This window comes from Leopardus geoffroyi, chromosome A1 (assembly GCF_018350155.1).
Source record: "Leopardus geoffroyi isolate Oge1 chromosome A1, O.geoffroyi_Oge1_pat1.0, whole genome shotgun sequence".
Classification (NCBI taxonomy): Eukaryota; Metazoa; Chordata; class Mammalia; order Carnivora; family Felidae; genus Leopardus; species Leopardus geoffroyi.
This window is the reverse complement of record NC_059326.1, coordinates 87,999,605-88,018,734: the sequence shown is the minus strand read 5'-3', so window position 1 is coordinate 88,018,734 and position 19,130 is coordinate 87,999,605. Positions and strand designations below refer to the sequence as shown.

Below are 19,130 nucleotides of genomic sequence, written 5' to 3'. Positions count from 1 at the left end.
CCTCCCAGACCCAACACCTGCAGGGGGTCCTGCTGGCTGCATTCCAACTGCACCCCCAGAAAGCCAGGAGTCACGACAGTGAAGGGCCTCATGGAAGGGGCATGGCATGCAGGACTGCTGTGCCTGGTGGCCTCGGTTAGCAGCACCAGGTGCAGCTGACGCCCTCCCTGGCTTCAGTGGTGTGGGAGCAGAAACATTCCCCCTGCTCCTGCAACAGCTACAATGTGACATCAAAGTATCTGAGGTTTCTGTGGCAAGTCCTGTGCGCACTGCTGTTTGGGAGTGACACCCACATTCAAAAGGGCAGGAGATGCGAAATGTCAAGCAGAGGGTCCTAAGGGTACCCCCCCACCCCCTGTGGTGCCTGCTGAGCAGGGCTGAGAACCAAGCTGGAAACAGCCCCGCCTGGTGGAGCTGGCTTGCCAGAGAGAACCAACCATCCCAGCACAGAAGGGAGCACGGCCCCGGGCCAGGAGCGGTTCCAGTCTGTCTCAGGAATGGCAAGGAGCCTCAGGGGCAGGGCTGGGGTGAGGGTTCAACAGTAGGGGTGCAGGGCAAGGAGTGGCTGACATAAGATGAGGAATCTGAGGCAGGAGCAGCTATGGGGAGGATGAGGACGTTCAAAGGCCCTGAGGTAACACAGGACTCTCATGTGAGTGGAGCTGCTCTGTGGCCATGACCTTTTGGGATGACCAAAGAGGCAAGAGTCAAGGCCTGGTTGGCTGCAGCCCCGGCCCAGGCCCAGCCCCAAGCCCAGGCCAAGGGGCAGGGCAGCCCTGGAGTGGGGGGGTGAATGAGGTGTGGATGTGAGGGCTGGGCCCACATGGTCAACCTTCAGGCTGCACCAGGAAGGACATGCAGAAGGGTGGGCTCTTGCAGAAGGGTACAGGCGCTCTCCGTACCCACTTGTCTGGATAGGTTTCGGGGTCCTCTCTGGGTCCAGACACAGGCAACACCAGGGCCCCTCTCCGCATGCTGTCCAGAGAACTCTTAGAGGGGATATGCATGTTGCTGTGGAGGAACCCAGGATAACCAGAGAGCAGCACAGAGGCAGTGAAGCGCCTGTGTCATGAGAGGCAGTGTGGGGTCGGCCGCAGCCTTGCTGGAGGCCAAGCTCCTCGGGCCCCAGTCGCAACCTCATGACCTGCAGTGGGCTTAAGCCTCCCTGAGCAGACTCAGCCTGCCGCGAACACTGCCCACTTCTCAGGGGCCACAAACAGAGCTGTGTGAGGTGCCTGCCAGGCTGGGGGTCCTGGAGGGTATGAACATCTGCACTCCCCGTCTTTCCTGCTCTTGCCCCTTTGCTCCATCCAGTCCTTGGTCTCTTCCTTGGGGGTGGGGGGGCGATTCCTGTTTAGCATCCTGGCGTCTGACCTGGTCCTGAGTCTGGGAACTCCCAGAGGAGAGGAGCTCGACCCCAAACCCCAGCCAGCCCCCACACCTGAGGTCTGGCTGAAAGTGAGAATGTGGGCTGTAGGACCCTGTAGACAGCTCGCCTCGCCCCCTCCTGGCTGAAGTTGGGCAGGCGCCCTGCTCCATCCATCCATCCCTATCCCCAGACTCCAGGGAGGAGGGTCAGGGAGGCCCCAAGTAACCTTAGGTAACCTCGGGTGAGCAGCTGGGCCTCAGTTTCCCCAGGTAACCACCTGGCACTTCCTCATTCCCTGCCAGGGGCAGGGATCCTTCCCCTGCTGTGCCTGCATGGGGCACCCATAAATGTGTGGCCTGGCCTGCAGATGGTCCCTCTCCTCCGGAGAGGACACACCAGGTGGATGGAATCAAGAGGGAAACTGAATGCCTTTACCTAGAGGTGGATACACAGGAATTAATCTTCCTAAAACTGTGCATGTATCTTTCATGCTTATATATTTTTTCACAGCTTAAATTTCAAAGGAAGCTTCAGAAGACGTTTGGTGGGAGATTGGCTCTCTGGGGGTGGGGAGCCAGCACCACCAGAAGGTTTTGTGTCACTCCCTAGAGATACAGACTCCTGAGGGTAACTTTGCCTGAGCATCTGTGGTATGATTAGGGCAGGAGAGACCCCCAGACAACCCAAGCAGATCCATGGAGGTCGCATTTGAGCTGGGAGCCTCAGGCAGAGGAGGGAGGATGATAGCACTGGGGGCAGATGCTGCGGTGCAGATCACAGACTGCTTCATCCATAAGGGGTGAGGTCTGGGGGAGGCTGGGACTGCCAGGTGGGACCTGCAAGGCCTGGCTCACAGGGCCATCAGCCTCTCAGAAGACGGGTTTGTCATTGTTTGGGGCTGGAGGGCAGCTGAGGAGGACTGGGGCAGCCCCCCAGCTTGGAGCAGGCGGGGGAGGGAGGCAGAGAGGAGCAGGAGGCTGCTCGACAGGCAGCAAAATACCTCATTCCCTTCTCTGACAGGTGATGGCCCTGCTTTGTGCCCTCTACAACACATGGGTCTGGAGAACCCCTCCAACAATCGTAACAACCCTCTCGAGTGGGAGACCCCTCAAACCAGCACGAGGGGCGGGGGGAAGGAGCCCAGGTGGCAGAAAGGAGGGGGAACCGGGGTTGGCAGGAGGCCAGAGTAAGCTTCCATGTGGGGTCCACAGCCAAGCCCTGAGCCTGGAGACTATGGAGAAGGGAGGCGACTGTCCGCGTCTCCCTTCTGATCCGCCCAAGGTTTCCCGGAGAAGGGGTCTCCACCTTCCAGTTTCCTGGGTCTGGGCTCCTGACCACCCCAGAGCAGCACTGTCCCCTGCTTGGCTTGGTTCCTGCTCAGCCTGTCCAACTGGAAGGCTTCTTCATGTGATCTGCAGCATGCTTCCCCGGGGGCGCTCTTCCGGGCACGCGCGCGGCTGCTTGGGTCACTCCAGGACCCGGACCACCTACTGGTGGGAAGGAAACAGGAACCCTCTCTTGCACCCGGGCGCCGCCTCTCCCGGGGCCGCAATCCCCTCTTCGCCTCAGTCTCCCCATCTACAAAATGGACCGGTGGGTTCTACCTGGCACCTCCCCTAAGAAGCGCGACTGAGGCGCGGACGGACTCCGCCCCGAGTCGGGGAAGCGAGTGCGCAAGCGCAGAGGCGGGAGGAAGCGGCCCGGGGCGGGGCGGAGTCCTTGTCCGGGCACTCCCGCCCCCAGCCAGGAGTCTGCGCGTGCGTGCTGCAGCAGGGGTGGGCGGGGCCGCGGGCAGACCCGCCTCGTTCCCCAGCGTTCCCCGCGGCAGCAGGCACTGACGTGGCCGCCGTCAGAGCCGCCATCTTGTGGGAGCGAAACCAACGCCTGGCTTGGAGCAGTAGCCTCGCCGCGGCCGCCGAGGGTGAGGCGGCGGGCCGGGGGCCAGGGGCCGGGTGGCGGGCGGCGGGGGCCTGCCAGGGCTACGCGACGCACTGCCCACTGCCGCGGCGGAAGGGTGTTGAGGGCTGTGGTGAGGACGGGCCGGGCGGGGGCCGAGGTGAGGCTGGGGCGGTAAGGCCCGAGGCCGGGCCGGGGGCCGGCGCGGAGGACCGGGCCGGGGGTCGAGTGTGGGGAGGGTGTCGAGTCGAGGCCGAGGTCGAGGTTGGGATGAGGATCGAGGCGGGGCGGGCGCAGAGGGCTGGGCTGGGGGTCAAGTTGAGGCCGGGTGGAGGCGGGGGGCGCCGCGACCGGGATCGGGGTCGAGGCGCGGGGGGGTGGGGTGCGGGCTGCGCCGGGGGCCAGGAGTCCCGGGGACGGAGGCCGGGGCAGGGGTCGGTCGCACCGCGGGGCCCCCGAGCCTCCGCCGTGGTTCTCGCGCCCCCCGGAGCCGCCGGGGTGCACGCCCGGAAGTCCGGCCCAGGCCGCGGGCTCCCCAGGAAGCGGTGCTTCCTGCTCCGCCTGCTCCGCCTCCAGCCTCGGGGTCTCGAGGACCAGGAAACTGGAGCCCGCGGCCCGGGACGCCTCCAAGGTCACGCGACGGCCAGGGTTTGAGCCCAGTTCCTGTCGGCTGGCAGGACGGGGGCGGGGCTGCGGGGCGAGGTCCCGGGGTCGGAGTGCGGGGCACTTGCTGCCAGCGGAGGATCCGGCCGCTCGGCGGGCGCGTCCGCGTCTGTGCGGGGCCCCTTTACCAAAACTTGCTGCAAGCCAGGGCCTACTTCCTGGTCGCGGCTGGCAGAGATGAGAACACTCTTCCTTCCTAGTTGGCGCCTGCGGAGTGTACCTGTGGACGGGCCGTCGGGGGCGAGCTGCCTCCGCGGCCCTGCGTTTACTTGTTGCACAGTCGGGGTGGGTCTGGGCGTGGGAGACGGTAGCTTGCTTGTCAGTGCCGAGTCCCGGAGCCGTGCGGAGGCCCGCCCTCCCGTTTTCCCCAGTCACCGAGTAGTTGTGTGCTGGTCGGTCCCGCAGGACTGCAGCAGCGCCCGTGGCGAGAGGAGAGGGTCCCGGAAGTGGGTGCTGCCGCTCGGGTGTCCCGGCAGGCTTGTTTCAGAACTAGTGAGCGAGTGGTCAGCACTCCTCTGTGTGCCCGCCGTCTGCATGGTCGGACCTGCGTTTCCAGCGGTGCGTGCGTGTGCGTGTGTGCGAGATGCCGGGCCACGTCGTGGCTCCGCTGACACTGGCCAGGTGTGTGCAGTTTTCAGCAGCCACATGAGTGGCCACAAGTGCAAGCGCTGTTCGCAGAGGGGTCTGCATGGAAGGAATGGAGTGTGTGTGTGTGTGTGTGTGTGTGTGTGTGTGTGTGTGTAAACCCCAAGTCCGGCCATTTCCGACGCAGAACTGGTCTGGTTGCTGGGATGAGCGCATATGTCTCTGTCTCCAGGAGGCCCCTGGCAGGAGTGTATGTGTATGAGCCCCAAGTCTGGAGGTGTCCAAGCACAGAGCTGGTTTGGTTGCTGGGTGAGTGCACACGTCCCTATCTTCAGGAGGCCACCTGGCAGGAGTGTATGTGTATGAGCCCATGTCTGGTCGTGTCCAAGCACAGAGCTGGTTTGGTTGCTGGGAGAGTGCACAGGTTCCTATCTCCAGGAGGCCCCCTGGCACGAGTGTGTGTGGCTGAGCACAGAGGTCTCTGTCTCCAGGAGGCCCCCTGGCATGGTCCCTGTCTGCAGACACAAGACTGGAAATGTCTGGCTTGGCGAACGGCTAACTTACGTGCTGAGCAATCAGCTTCTAAGGAAAGTGCAGAAGGGGAAGCTGGTTCTGGCCCCTCATGGTTCTGCTTTGTAGGTCATGTGGTCTGGTTACTTGCTTTGTGTCATGGACAACTCAAGAGGACACTTCCACTGCACTTCCCTGTCCTGTGGGCTCCGGTAAAGTCAGTGTGGGCTATGAGCTGCGGAGGTGATGTCACAGTCACATGGAAACCCCTGTGCTCATTGGAGAGCCTGGAGGCCGGGTCTCAGGGTTCCTAAAATGAGAGAGTTGAGCTGTGTTCTCTGCTCCTCATTGGTGTGGCAGTGTCCAGTCTTTTAGAAGCGGTTTTGACCTGGGAGAGGGTTGGCTGGAACCCTGCCTGCTGGCAAAGGACGGCTTTGCCGAGTTTATGAGTGTGTGGGGGAGGGGGATAATTCCAGGTCACAGTGTAACCGCTCGGGTGCTTGTTCTGGTGATTATTAGGCACTCTTGAAAGCATAGGTGTGTGACAGTTATGGCATTGCAGCTTTATGGCGTTGTCACTGTTCAGGAAGGTGGTCCACACTTGGAGGGGTCAGGTGGCCTGATTAGTGGAAAGCAATGTGGCAAGGTTGGCACAAAAGCATCCAATCAGCATCCTCCTGATTCCTAGGAGTCCCTCAGCAACCCCCCCTCCCCCCCCCCCCCACCTCCTCAGCTTCCTTCCAGGAGTTGGAAGCAGTGGCAGAGCTGACTGATGCGGGGACGTGCCACCCTCCACTGGGTCCCCATGGACCCCTATTTCCTGGTGTCTGCACACCGTGGTCACCAGAGCTTGGCATCCTGTCATCGGCAGCCCTGACTAAAGTCGGGAAGCAACCACAAAAACATAAAAGGCAGGGAGATGTTACAGATGTGGGAGTGATTCTGTTCAGGAGGCCGACTTTTCTGTATCTCTTGAGGCCACAGAGGTGACCCTTAGTGCGTACCATAAATTACTGGATGCCCAGTTATGATCCACACACGGTTCTAGAAGTTGGAAGTGCATGGTAGATTTGGGAAACACTAACTAGCGTTTAGTCAGAATTTAATAAGCTTTGCTCCTTGAAGGGGTGCCAGAAAGGGTTCTAAGAGGCACTTCATCTGGCAAATACCTGATGCTTTTCGGTTTGTGTTACGTAGGAAATCAGTTTTGTGGAGTCGTACATGGAAGCTAAACAGGAAGCTTGTGGGTTCTGGTTCTCTAAGGTCCTGAAAACTTTACTGTGAAGTGTCAGTGTCCCATCGGTATGACTTCGGCCAGTGGCCAAGGAAACAATTTCAAGATTCCGTCTGGTCTCCTTCGTGAAGAGTGGGAATGAAGGGTGAGTTAGACGTGCCAGTGTTTTGATCACTGGATCCAAAACAAAGGCTGTCTCAAACATTGCTGTCAACAGCGTTATCCTGTGAATTTTCCTGTCATCTGTAGGTGAGCACGGGGTTCCTAATTAACTGAATCCATTAATTTATACTTAAAATACTGTCTGTTGTGTTGATTTTGGTGGTGAAACTTGGCTGAAGATATTTACAGTTTTCAGCGTTTTTGTCTGTCAAAGTGATGGGAGACTGCCAGTTCCTGGGGAGATGGACGGAAAGGCACTAAGTCCCCGTTGCTGGTACCTGAGGGCAGGTCCCGTGCAGTCAACAGTGACTTTCAGTCTTAGTTCCTTCCCTGAAATGTCCAGGACAGTCAGATTGCTCCAGTGTGGAGTTCATTGTTGACTGGATGGCTTCTTCCCCACAAACTCATTTTTAGGAGAAGTGTATGTGTAGATGTGTGTGATTAATTTCTGGGCCCTGATAGATGTGCTTTTACAGTTTTTCCTCCTGTCCCTGACGGTCAGTCTCCGATGCCCAGGGAAGTATGCCTCAGAGGAGGGAACGGGTGGATGTGTGGTGCTGGGGCAGTGAGCAGAATGGGGTGCAGGGTCCTGCGGGTCTGGTAACAGAAAGCCTCTCTCAGGCAGGGGCACGTGGCTGTTTGGAGAACTGTCAGGAGCAGGTGAGGAGGGCAGGGGGGCCTGGGGAGACCTGCTGCAGGCCAGTGGTCCTCGTCCCCAGAAAGAGTATGTTCCATGTGCCCTCAGGTCATAAAAAGTCTGATTTCTGGGACACCTGGGTGTCTCGGTTGGTTAAGTTTCTGACTTTGGCTCAGGTCATGATCTTGTGGGTTCGTGTGTTCAAGCCCCACGTTAGGCTCTGTGCTGACAGCTCATAGCCTGGAGCCTGCTTCAGATTCTGTGTCTCCCTCTCTCTCTGTCTGTCTGTCTCTCTCTCAAGAATAAATAAACATTAAAAAATTTAAAAAAAAAAAAGTGATTTCCTACACTCCATCGTGGTTTGTGTACCAAACCACTTTTTCTTTTTTGTACGCAGCCTTGATAGATGTTCTGAATTTTCCAGGAATGCAACTACCTTGTAAATCAAGGGAGATTGCATTCTGTTCTCTGTGGTACCTTCTCAAGAGTTGCCCTCCGTTTCCAGGAGAAAATGGCCTGTGTGGTGGATGCAGCCGCCCTGCGTATGGGAAGTGAGCGTGTGGGTCTGCAGTGGTCCCTGGTCCCTGGTGGGTGGTTCCTCGGAGCTTCCTGTGTGGGGGCTCACAGTCGCCAACAACTCACTGTCCTGTGACTTCCCTGTGATGCGCAGATGGAGCTGCAGGACGGGACGTACCCCAGCTGTGCCGGCTGCCAGCTTCCTCTCGGGATGGTGGGGTGGCACTGTGAAGCTCCACGGGCATGTCGGCTCCGACCCTTGTGAGGACCCTTCCTGGCGGGTGGTGTGCAGGCATCTGACTTTGCCTAGTGGGCCCCTGCTGGTGCCAGAGGGGAGATAAGGATACCAGGGCACAGGCAGGTACCGGGGGTGGGGGGGCTGCCTTTCAGAGGGTGAGGCAGGCAGATCTGGGGACGAGGGGGATGGAGAGGAGGTTCTTGGTTAATGTTGGGGGTTTGGTGTTGGTGGAGACCTGTGGGGAGGGGTAGAGATGGGGTCCTGTGGAGGGTGGCACCAGAGTGTGAATGCAGGGTGCTGACCTGGTCCGGCCTAGGGGTCGGTGGGGACCCTCGAGAGACTTCAGGTGGAGAATGGTGTGATTAGGCATGTGAACCAGAGTCATCCCCCACCCCCCACCAGGGCTGCCTGAGGTTGCAGACAGGGTCAGAGGAGTGGTTCTCAGAGCTGTCCGGTGCTGGGAGTTGCGGCGGAGGGCCCGCCCCCCCCCCCCCCCCCCCAAGCTTCCTCCAGAAGAGGTGGGGCTGCGGGTTTTTAATTTTGTTCTCAGTAATGGTCCCTCCAAGTCCCTTGAAGACTCAGACCGAGGGTTGAGGATTGGCCCCTGTGCTGAGAGAGCTTCAGGACCTCCTGCCACCCTGGGTGGTTTGCAGGAGGGCTTGCTCCTACCTCCCCGTCCTTGGAGGGTGTGGACGGGCGTCTCTGGCCCCTTGGAGTCCATGTGGTAGGAGAAGGTGCAGCGACTGGCCGCAGCACGTTTGTGGGGGACCCCACCAAGAGAAATGCCCCTGACATTCTGTTCACTGTGCACGTGCTGGCACTCCTCACCATTCTGCCCCACTCGTGTCCTGCTCGCCCTCCGTGTGTGAGTGTGCTGAGCTTGGAGCCAAAGGGCTGCTTCCTGCGGATGGTGGAGTAACAGACTGAGTGGGCACCTCTGTGGAGAAGGTGCTGGGGGTGTGGCCAGGGTGGGGCCCCAGGGTCTCTGGACACATTCCCCTGTGTTCCCCTGCAGCTGGTCCAGGCTTGCGCGGATCGGTAAGGTCGGTGGTAGGACCCTTCTCAGGCTGATAGGTGCTGTACAGCTGCCATGGTTTCTCAGATGCTGCTTTGCCTTGTGCTCACAAATTACTTGAATTTCCCCGTTTTCGGCTCAATTTGTTGTGCATTTCAGTGTTGTCGGTTGATGCAAATTTGCTTTTTTGATCTTCAGTTTTTTTCAGTAACAAGTCTTTCAGACTTGACTGCATTTGGGGTCAGAGAGGGTATCTGTGCCCTTAGGTGTAAGCCAGAGTAGAATGGGAGGCCAAGTGTCCGTCCTATGGGCTAGAATACTGTGGGACCTTCATGACTGCAGGAGTCAGAAGTGGAAGGCCTCGTGGCCAGGAACCAATCAGGAATAAGAAAATACTGTGGAGCGGTCTGCGTTTGCCATCAGGACAGATGCAGAGAGCTGAGGGGCTCTTCCACACAGCAGCATCCTGGCCAGGCTCAACTTGTGTGTCTCCTTCTCTCGGGTTGGAGACCATGTGCCACGTGTGTCCAGGGTCCTGCGTGGACCGTGTCTGATCCGTCCTTGTTGTCTAGTTGGAAAGTGTGACACGTGTGTCGAGGGTCCTGCGTGGACTGTGTCTCGTTGGTCCTTGTTGTCTAGTTGGAGACACATGTGACATTTGTATTCATTGGTCTTCTGTAGAAGGGTATTGGTTACATTGGGCTAGCCTACGTAGGATTTTTTTTAATATATATATATTTTTTAACACTTAATTATTTTTGAGAGAGACCGTGAGCGGAGGAGAGACAGAGAGGGAGACACAGAATCTGTGGCAGGTTCCAGGCCCTGAGCTGTCAGCACAGAGCCCAACGTGGGGCTCGAACGCACAAGCCCTGAGATCATGACCTGAGCTGAAGTCGGTGTCAGACAGATGCTCCACCCACCAAGCCGCTCAGCACCCCTTAGGATTTTGCTCCATTGTATACATTTCAGAAGAACAGAAGTTTGGTGAAGTGTTTAGAGGGTAGTTATGTTACAAAACAGTAAGTAAAAGTGTAAGACTGAATAAGGGGGAACTAGGAACCGTAAACATGTTCTTCTGTTCAGTGCCTTGTTTTTTGTAGCTGGTGGTGAGCAGGGTTCGTTGCGTGTGGTTAGACTGTCCCACCGGTGCCTGTTCTGGTGGACAGTGGACAGTGGCCCTTGGGTATTCACATTGCTGTGTTACTGTTGATAGGAGCTGCAAGTGATGAGGAAACTCATTTCTGGGTGTTACATTTCACATTGAATCAGAAGCTGGCAAAGAGCCAGCTAAATTGAATCTCAGTAGTGTTGTGCCCTTGGAGTCAGACCTGCCAGGTCCTGCCCCCACCATCAGCCACCATAGGCTGAGTGTGAAGTGAGGGGTGGGGGTGGGGGCTGGGATCACTGCACAGGGGCCAGCCCTTGGGCCTGACTGGGTCCCGTAAAACACCCTGAAGGTTTGTGCCGGAAGGCCCAATGGCAGTCCGTAGGCAGTTCCTCATCAGAACTGGCCTTGGGGTGCTGGTCAGAATGATCTGGTTCTGCAGTGTGTGTTTCATATGGAAAGTTCCTAGTGGTACAGGGTGGGGGCAGGGGGGGTTGGGGAGCTGGGTGAAGAAGAAGGTACACATGTCTTGGGATGTGGTGGTGGGGAGCTGGGTGAAGGTGGAAGATAGACATGTCCTGGGTTGTGGTGGGGGAGGGGGAGCTGAGTGAAGGTGGAGAGAGACATGTCCTGGGACGTGGGGGGCAGTGTGGTGACCCATTGACAGTACTGGATGGTGTTAGAAACCTTGGAAATTCTTACAGGAGAGTAACATGGAACTGTGTGAGGTGGTGGGTGTTAGCTAGAGTTGTGAACACGTAATTACAGGGAGACACCTTGTTGCATACCTGAAACTAATACAAGGTATAGGTCAGTGATAGGAATAAAACTGATGGAAATAAGAGAGATCAGTCCACTTAGGTGCCTTGGGTGTGCCGGGCTGCGTAGTGTCTCCTCTGGCTGTGTGGATTCCTGTGTGTCACACTGCGTTAGGGCTCTGTGGTATCTGCCTTAGCACTAGTACTGGCACGTTCAGTTTTCCTGGTCCACTGGTGTTTACAAACTAGGTACACTAGGTAATATACTCTGCTGTAGAAGAAGCCCTAGGCTACAGAATGACATGTTGTGCTGATGGGCAGGGTGACGGCCTGAGGTTTTATTTGTTTAGCTGAGGCCCTGGAGTCCAAAGCTGGTGTGCAGAAAGCAGTTTGCAAGAGATTACATGTGATCATATGGCCTACAAAAGTAGAGGGCCCCTTTTATTTATGTATGTATTTTTATTTAATTTTTTAAGAGAGCGCCAGCAGGGAAAGGGGCAGAGGGAGACAGAATCTCATGCGGGCTCCACGCTGAGTGTGGACGCAGGGCTCTATCCCATGATCCTGGGATCAAGACCTGAGCTGAATCAAGAGTAGGACGCTCAGTGGATTGAGCCACCCAGGAGCCCTGAGGACCCATTTTACACTTAGGATCTATATGTCAGGGATGGATGGGGCTTTGAGTGATTGACAACCTGTGCACATAGGTGGCTGCTGCGTCAGGGATGGATGGGGCTTGAGTGATTGACGACTGGTGCACATAGGGGGCTGCTAGAAAGCAGTTGCTCATTCATGAGACCCTTAAAAAACGGTTCCTAGTGCATATGAGCTCTGGAAAAATCAAAACGAGGGTATGAACTGTGAGGCGGAACATGTTACTGTATGTAAGCTGAGTCCAATAAACTTGACTTGTAAGAAGTGGGGGGGCACCTGGGGGGCTCAGCCAGTTAAGTGTCTGACTTCAGCTCAGGTCATGATCTTAGCATTGGTGAGTTTGAGCTCTGTGTCGGGCTCTGTGCTGACAGCTCAGAGCCTGGAGCCTGCTTCGGACTCTGTGTTTCCCTCTCTCTCTGCCCATCCCCTGCTCGTGCTCTGTGTCTCTCTTTATCTCTCTCAAAAAATGAATAAAAAAGGTTAAAAAAAATAAAAAATAAGGCTGAAAGATGAAGAGCTGAGAGGTCACCCAGCTTTTCACTCATGTAGGGAACTCAAACATCTGAGCTCCCCTTTATGGAGGAGGCCGAGTGGTGCATCGTGTCCACAGTGCAGAATGGAGCCCAAACCCCAATGTGTTTGTCTCCCTGGGTCAAATCAAGCTCTAGTTTGGTGGTTACCTCTTGGCCGTGATGGCAAACTGCTCAGGTCATCTTGGTCTTCGCTGGTAGAGATTCTGCTGAGTCGATGATTTCAGAGAAGGTGACAGACTTTGTTCCTTGCTTACTCTGAAACCTCAGAGGCCTGTCAGAGGAGAGGCTGGGGTTGCAGGCGGAAGTCACAGTAAGTTTTTTCTCTTCGGCAGCTAAACCAGTCATGTTGGATTCATTTATTGGAGCGGAACGGCAGTAAACTCACAAAGCTACATTTCTTTCTGGCTGGACTGGCTTCCCCATGGAGGCCCCATCGCTGGCCTTGACCCGTAGCCACATAGACCTCTTTATCCGAGAACGTGGGCCGCCAAGGTCTTTGCTTTACGTTGTTTCTGGTCCTAACAGAGGGAAAACTTGTTCCCTCGAGGCTGTGGGGCTGGAGGGAGCCCTTCTGAGAAAGTCTGTGTTTTCATTGCTCACTGATGCAGAGGATCATCATCATAAATAGGAAAGATGGGTTTTGATTTGAGCTTAAGGGATTCTGGTGGCAGAGGGTGTGACATAGGCCACAGGATTGCTCCGAGGTCCACCTTTCTCCTGTGGCAGATCCTCTGTTAGGTCTTGACATTGTGCAAAACAGTAAATGTGCTGGGGTAGGCCAGGAGCCAGCAGGGTCGTGGGCCAGGTACAGGTGTAGACGCTTCTCGGCTGGGGGAGACCAAGTGCCCATGTGGTAGTGTCTTGCACCCGAGACTGCACGCTCACCTCGTCAGTCCCCTTGGGGCTCCAGAGTTTGATGTGTTGAAGAACCACAGGGGAAGGACCCAGACCACATTGGTAATGAGGGCTCAGCAGAGCCGAGCAGGCCAGGGGCAGTGTGTGGGCAAGTGGGGACTTGGGGGCTGGTGGCGGCACGATGGGGGGAGGAGACTAACAGGCAGTTTTACCCTGAGATGGTCCGCCTGCCCACGTGGGGGCTGGGGAGAGTGCAAGTGACATTTTTATCCCTCGGTCCCCAGGACTCTGTGATCATGGTAAGGACAAGATTACATTAGTGCTAAGACAAGTGGAGATAGCCTGCCCCCTCCTGTCTCCCCGACATCACCCCTGTCGTGGCTCCACTGCAATGGCCACATCTCTAGATGAGCGTGCTGATGACACCCCCTTGGGGGTCCGCTTGGACAGTGCGGGCTGGCCTCAGCCTCTGGATCACCCTCACCCCAGCAACAGGAAGAGTATGGCTGGGGGAGGGATCACCTGCTGCAGAGCCAGGTGGGGATGGCATATATTTCAAGTGATCTCTTGTGTTCATTTTCATCCTCGGGCCTTCTGTACCTGTCATCGGTTTTTCCCTTGCCCTGGGATGGCCAGGCCCCACTGTAAAGCCATGCCTGTGGCGTGTCCCCTTCTTGGAGTTCTGCCTCCCTCCTCCACCTCTTTGCAGGGACATGGCCCTTGTTCTGCCCTTCCCCTGCATCGCCACCTTGGCTGAGGGCACTGCTGTGTCACTGGGGTAGAGTGCTGGGACCCTTGGTGTTCTCAGACTGCATCTGTGTCCATGTCTGTACCCCAGGCTCTTTCAGGCTAGAGGTTTCTGTGCTCCTGCAGGGTGTCACAGCAGAATCTCCTCCCCATGCTTTCCTGTGTTGTTTTTTGGAGTTTCCATCAGTCAGATGGTAAATTTGTTTGGTTTAGAATTTCTGTCCTTTCCCCCTCATCCTGCAAGCCTTGGGAGCTGTTTTTAGTTCACAGCATAACCGTGGGGAAGGCACAGACTCCCTCAGGGCAGTGTCCCCACCTGGGGGACCCGCATTGATGTTGCAGCACCCAGGGCCCATCCTTTCGTGGGGAGGACAAGTATGGGATGACATGGACCCATCACGTGATGGCTGTCACCACCCTCACAGCCCAGCCCCGCTGTGCCCAGAGTTATCCCTCCCTTCCCTAATCCCCGAAGCCACTGGGGGGATCCTTTTCCTGTCTTCGTGGTTTTCCTTTTCCAGAGAGCTGGGCACTTGGAGTCCCACAGTGTGCAGCCGTCTTGGATTGCCTGCTTCCACTTAGTGACATGTGGTTAAGCCATTTCTCTTTAGCGCTGAGTGATGTCGCTTGGCATGGATGGACCGCAGTCTCTTCACCCGTCACCTCGTGGAGGACGTCTTGGTTCTTCCAAGTTTGGGTGGTTGTGGGTAAGCTGCCATAAACATCCGCGTCCAGGATTTTGTGTAAGGGCCCAGAAGCTCGACTGCTGGGTCGCACCGTGCAACAATGTTTGGTTTTTTGAGAAACCACCAAACCCTTCCACGGTGACTGTGTGGTTTCAGGTCCCCACCAGCAAGGCAGAGTTCCTGTGACCCCCCCCCCCCCCATGCTATGCAGCTTGTGCAGGTGTGGGGGGCTTGGGTCCTTCTCATAGGTGTGTAGTGGGCAGCTGGGTGTTCTCGTTTGCATTTCCCGAAGACATACTGACTTGGAGATTTTTCTCGTGCTTGTTTGCCATCTGTAGGTCTTCTGTGGGGAGGGGTATGTTAAGGTCATTGACCCATTTTAAAATTCTTACGTGCAGTTTCAGTCTGCTGGGTATCAAGTTCTAAGTGGTTTTTTTTTTTTTTTTGGCATTTCTTAGATGGCAGTCCGTGATCAGGCGTGTCTCTTGCAAATATTCTGTCTGGTTGATCTTCCCGTTCTCTTGACCCTTGACCTGGTTGTTCCCGGATTGGGAGTTTGTAGCTTTCATAAAGTTCAGCTCATCAACTCTTCTATTGACCATGCCTTTGGTGTCTATCTAAAAAGACATCCCCCGGGGGCGCCTGGGTGGTGCAGTCGGTTAAGCGTCCGACTTCAGCCAGGTCACGATCTCGCGGTCCGTGAGTTCGAGCCCCGCGTCAGGCTCTGGGCTGATGGCTCAGAGCCTGGAGCCTGTTTCCGATTCTGTGTCTCCCTCTCTCTCTGCCCCTCCCCCATTCATGCTCTCTCTCTCTCTCTGTCCCAAAAATAAATAAACGTTGAAAAAAATAAATAAATAAAATAAAAAGACATCCCCATAGCGAAAGTATCCTTTTTTTTTCCATCACGTGTGCACAGGTTTGTGTGTTTCACCTTGGCCGTCAGGTCTGCTGTGTTCTGACTCCCCATTCTTGTTTTGTGGGCACCGGGTCCCCACCTTGTTGGCTGCAGCCATGTGAGGGTTGGGGGTTCTGTTTGTTTTTTCCTTTGAAATAGTCTTCTCTCTTCCTTCCCCCCAAATTCCTTCTTTTCTTTTGTTCTCTTCCATTGGTGGCTCTTAGAGGGAGACTTGCATGGCTGTTTGCGGTTATCCAGATGCAGGCAGCCGTGGGTCCTGGCTCGGCGGCCTGTGGGTGTCTGTCCTTGTGTGCAGCACAGTGTGCACCCACACCCTCCCGCCTGGACGTGGGTGGCAGAGTTCCTGGGTCTGTTGCTCCTGGAAGGTCCAGCCACATTCTCATTGCTCCCAGAACCTGTCTCCACCTTTTTCTGTTTGTCTTTGTCGCTTGGGCACCTGTTCATTAGTAATTTCAACAGCAAGCCAAGTTTGAATGTGTGTGTTTGGTCCGTTCTGTGTTCCCAAAGGATTTGTCATCCTCTGTGTATATTAGGAGAATGGGCTGTCTGCAGAAAAGGAAGCGTTACAGTAAAGGTCGTTTTAAATTTTAATTTTTTGAATAGGTAATAGCAGCAATAAACTCTCAAAAATGCACTGAGGCGTGGCGTCCAGCGGCTCATTCACTGGAGCGTGAGACTTTTATCTTAGGGTTGTGAGGCCAGGCCCTACGTTGGGTGTAGAGATGACTTAAAAAAATCTTTAACAACAGCAACAAGTGCACAGAAACCAGCTTGAAGGCCTCTGCTGGCACGTCCAGGCCCGTGGGAGCGTCAGGTTCACAGTGGGGTGGGTGATTTCCACCCAGTGCTGACTGGACTGGCACAGAACTGACAGGCGTCCTGGCGGTAAAGTGGGTGTGTTGGGTGCTGACCAGGAGTGGGAACGTGTGTGGTCTCAGCTGGTGACGCAGGGCAGACCTGTACCCTCTGCAACTCCCGCAGACTATGGAGCTCCTGGCTGCTCCTGGGGGCGGGGGCGGGGGCAGGTGGCCAGGCTTCTTCCTGGCCTTGTGGGCACTCTGTGTAAAGGCTGCCCAGCGCCTGGGTGCTTGACTTCATAAAGGCAGCCAGCCATAAACACCCAGATTCCCAAACAGTGTGCATTTGAGAAGGTGGCCAGCTCTTCTAGGTGCCTGTTTGGAAATGAAAGTGCCCGCCTATGGGGAGGTCAGGCCCGGGTGGCTCCTGTGCCCTGGGGGCTGTGGGATGGAAGACCACTCCTTTGGGCCCAGCGTTTCTGCTCTGAACGAGGGGAGCCTGTGACAAACGCAGTCCGTGATGCGGCCCATGGGGTCGCTCCCCCTGGGACTTCATGGCCTGTGTGCTGCCCAAGAGCCTAGATGCTGTCTGGCTCCGAATCCGGTCTGTGGGTGAGCGCTAAGCTCTGAGCATGTCACGTTGGTGTGGTTGGTTCTGGCCTGCGTCACTGCCCGGATGGTTGTTTCTGGCCCCTCTTGTTGCATGGTTGAGGAGCTTGCGTCCTGTGAAAGCCACAGCCATTCGGTGAACAGCATTCCCTCTGTGGGTTGTACATCAGTCTCCCTTCTGCTGCTTGGGAACCAGGTGTGGTCAGCTTCCACCCTGTGAGCTGTCAGAGGTCAGACCTGTCCTTCCGCCAGAGCGCCCCTGCGCTGCTGGCCCTGGGCGGCACAGAGACCCAGGGACCCCTGTCTCCACAGGTTTCTCTGGCCAGTGTTGCTCCCCCCAGTCTACAGCATGGGAAATATCTTCGCAAACCTCTTCAAGGGCCTTTTTGGCAAAAAAGAGATGCGCATTCTCATGGTGGGCCTGGATGCTGCAGGGAAGACCACCATCCTGTACAAACTGAAGCTGGGTGAGATTGTGACCACCATTCCCACCATAGGTGAGGAGACCGCGGGCGGAGGGCAGGAGGGTGCAGCAGGGGAGGGGCGTGGGTCTCTCACTGCTTGGGGTGGCAGGCTGACCGGGGTCATGGCCCCCACAGGCTTTAACGTGGAGACAGTGGAGTACAAGAACATCAGCTTCACCGTGTGGGACGTGGGCGGCCAGGACAAGATCCGGCCCCTGTGGCGCCACTACTTCCAGAACACACAAGGTGAGCGGAGGGGCTGTGGCCTGCGGGAGAGGCTGGGGCGCCATTGGCGCCTGTCCTGATGCCCACGGCTCCGCAGGCCTCATCTTCGTGGTGGACAGCAATGACAGAGAGCGCGTGAACGAGGCCCGTGAGGAGCTCATGAGGATGCTGGCGGAGGACGAGCTCAGGGATGCCGTCCTGCTGGTGTTCGCCAACAAGCAGGTATGCACGCCCGTGGGCCCCGGCCATGCGGGGTGGGAGGTGGGAAGGGGTGGTCCCTGCTGCCCACTGACTGGAGGTCGTCGGCCTCTCCCACCACCAGGACCTCCCGAACGCCATGAATGCAGCCGAGATCACGGACAAGCTGGGCCTGCACTCGCTGCGCCACAGGAACTGGTACATTCAGGCCACCTGTGCCACCAGCGGGGACGGGCTCTATGAGGGACTGGACTGGCTGTCCAATCAGCTCCGGAACCAGAAGTGAGCCGCGCCCCCCACCCCCCCACTCCCTCCTTCCACCCTGCTTTACTCTCATGTGGTGTGAGTGCCAGAAGCTGTCTCCATGGTCGGTCACAGTGTGCTTCACCATGCTGTAAATGTGCAGACGCAGCCTGCAGCCGGGTTTTTATTTAATGTAAATAGTTTCTGTTCCCAACGAGGCAGTTTCTGGTACTCCTATGCAATATTACTCAGCTTTTTTTATTGTAAAAAGAATCAGCCCAGTGTTCAGTACTGAGAAGGGATTTTAGGCTCACGGGGCCCCCAGGAGTTGCTGTCGGGGCCAGCCTGGCGCTCGCTTCTCCTATGGGCGTTAGGACTGTGTTGGAATTGATTTTGGTGGTTGGTTTTTAACCCGAACTCAGTGCATTTTTAAAACAGATAAAAACACAAGGCAAGGAGAACACTTGAACACACGGAAGGGAGAAACGTGCCTGGTTAGGTTCTGCGGTAAAGGGCTGGCGTCTGGTCCACCGGTGATCCGTTTCCTGTCGGGAACGTGACGGGGCAGAGCCGGCCATGGTCTATCCTGCATGGTCACGACAGGGTCCCCGTGATTTGCTGTCTCCGGTGGTCCTGCCTCCCCTAGCGTTTGTCCTCGCACCTGTGCCCACATGGCCGCCCAGGGGGGATGGGCTGGGGGCTGCGGCCACCACTCCCAGGGCCCTCAGGGGGACCCCCGGAGCCCCCGTCCACATGTGCTTTCACTCCCTTAGCCTGCAAGGGTCAGGTTTGCCACCGAAACGATGACGTCTACTTTTTTCTTTCGTATTTTGATAAACACTGAAGAAGCTGGAGCCGTTCAACTTTATCTTGGGGAAATCCTCAGAACTGGTTTATTTGGTGTCGTGGAACCTCTTACTGCTTTCAATACACAATTAGTAATCAACTGTTTTGTATACTTGTTTTCAGTTTTCATTTCGACAAACAAGCACTGTAATTATAGCTACTAGAATAAAGTCTCTTAACTAGTTCACGGCTCTCCAATGCTTGGTGCCACTAGCCACAGCTCATCTCTGGGAACAGAAGCAGGGCACACAGGCCACTGGCTTCGTGGCAGGTGTGAACGTGGCCCAGTGCCCTGGCAGTGACTGCCTCGTTGGCCTCCCTGCTGGCAGTGCCAGGCCATGATAGGGACAGCAGGGTCACTGCATGGGGACTGGGGGGGGGGGGGGGCGCTGCTCTTGCCCATATCACCTGGCCTGTTGGGGGGATGGAGGGCAGGAAACCTTGGCCAAGCTCTGTGTTGCTGCCATGTAGGCCATCCTTGAATCCTGAGTGCCCTGACTCCCCAGCCGGCTGTGACTATGGACTGGCCAGAGTCCAGCTCCCTTGCCCTGGGGATGCCCAGTCTGGCCCTTCCCTCCACTAACAGGTTGAAAAGCCAGGGCCAGGGTTAGACAGACATAATTGTCTTTAGTTTAATTTTCAAATCCGAAGCAAAAGATGCATATT

General features: G+C 56.4%; 1 protein-coding gene across 4 annotated transcripts; it reads left to right on the top strand.

Moving 5' to 3' along the window:
- The first annotated feature begins 2,864 nt into the window (after window positions 1-2,864).
- Window positions 2,865-18,648, top strand: ARF1 (ADP ribosylation factor 1). 4 transcript variants are annotated; one of them, XM_045483692.1, is made up of 5 exons: window positions 2,865-3,290; window positions 16,801-16,985; window positions 17,088-17,198; window positions 17,275-17,399; window positions 17,500-18,648. In XM_045483692.1, exons 2-5 carry the CDS (start codon window positions 16,838-16,840, stop codon window positions 17,659-17,661), a joined length of 546 nt encoding a protein of 181 aa, XP_045339648.1. In that variant the 5' UTR covers window positions 2,865-3,290; window positions 16,801-16,837; the 3' UTR covers window positions 17,662-18,648. The 4 variants fall into 4 exon arrangements, with proteins under 4 accessions (XP_045339648.1, XP_045339629.1, XP_045339638.1 ...); XM_045483682.1 differs by having other exon boundaries at window positions 3,271-3,425; XM_045483686.1 differs by lacking the exon at window positions 2,865-3,290 and adding an exon at window positions 6,226-6,402.
- Window positions 18,649-19,130: the final 482 nt, after the last annotated feature.

Bases quoted from the DNA above. Each gene is read 5' to 3' on its own strand.
- ARF1 (XM_045483673.1), top strand. From the start codon at position 16,838: ATGGGAAATATCTTCGCAAACCTCTTCAAGGGCCTTTTTGGCAAAAAA. The intron at 17,199-17,274 runs GTGAGCGGAGGG...ACGGCTCCGCAG, and splicing joins CTACTTCCAGAACACACAAG to GCCTCATCTTCGTGGTGGAC. The intron at 17,400-17,499 runs GTATGCACGCCC...TCCCACCACCAG, and splicing joins TGGTGTTCGCCAACAAGCAG to GACCTCCCGAACGCCATGAA.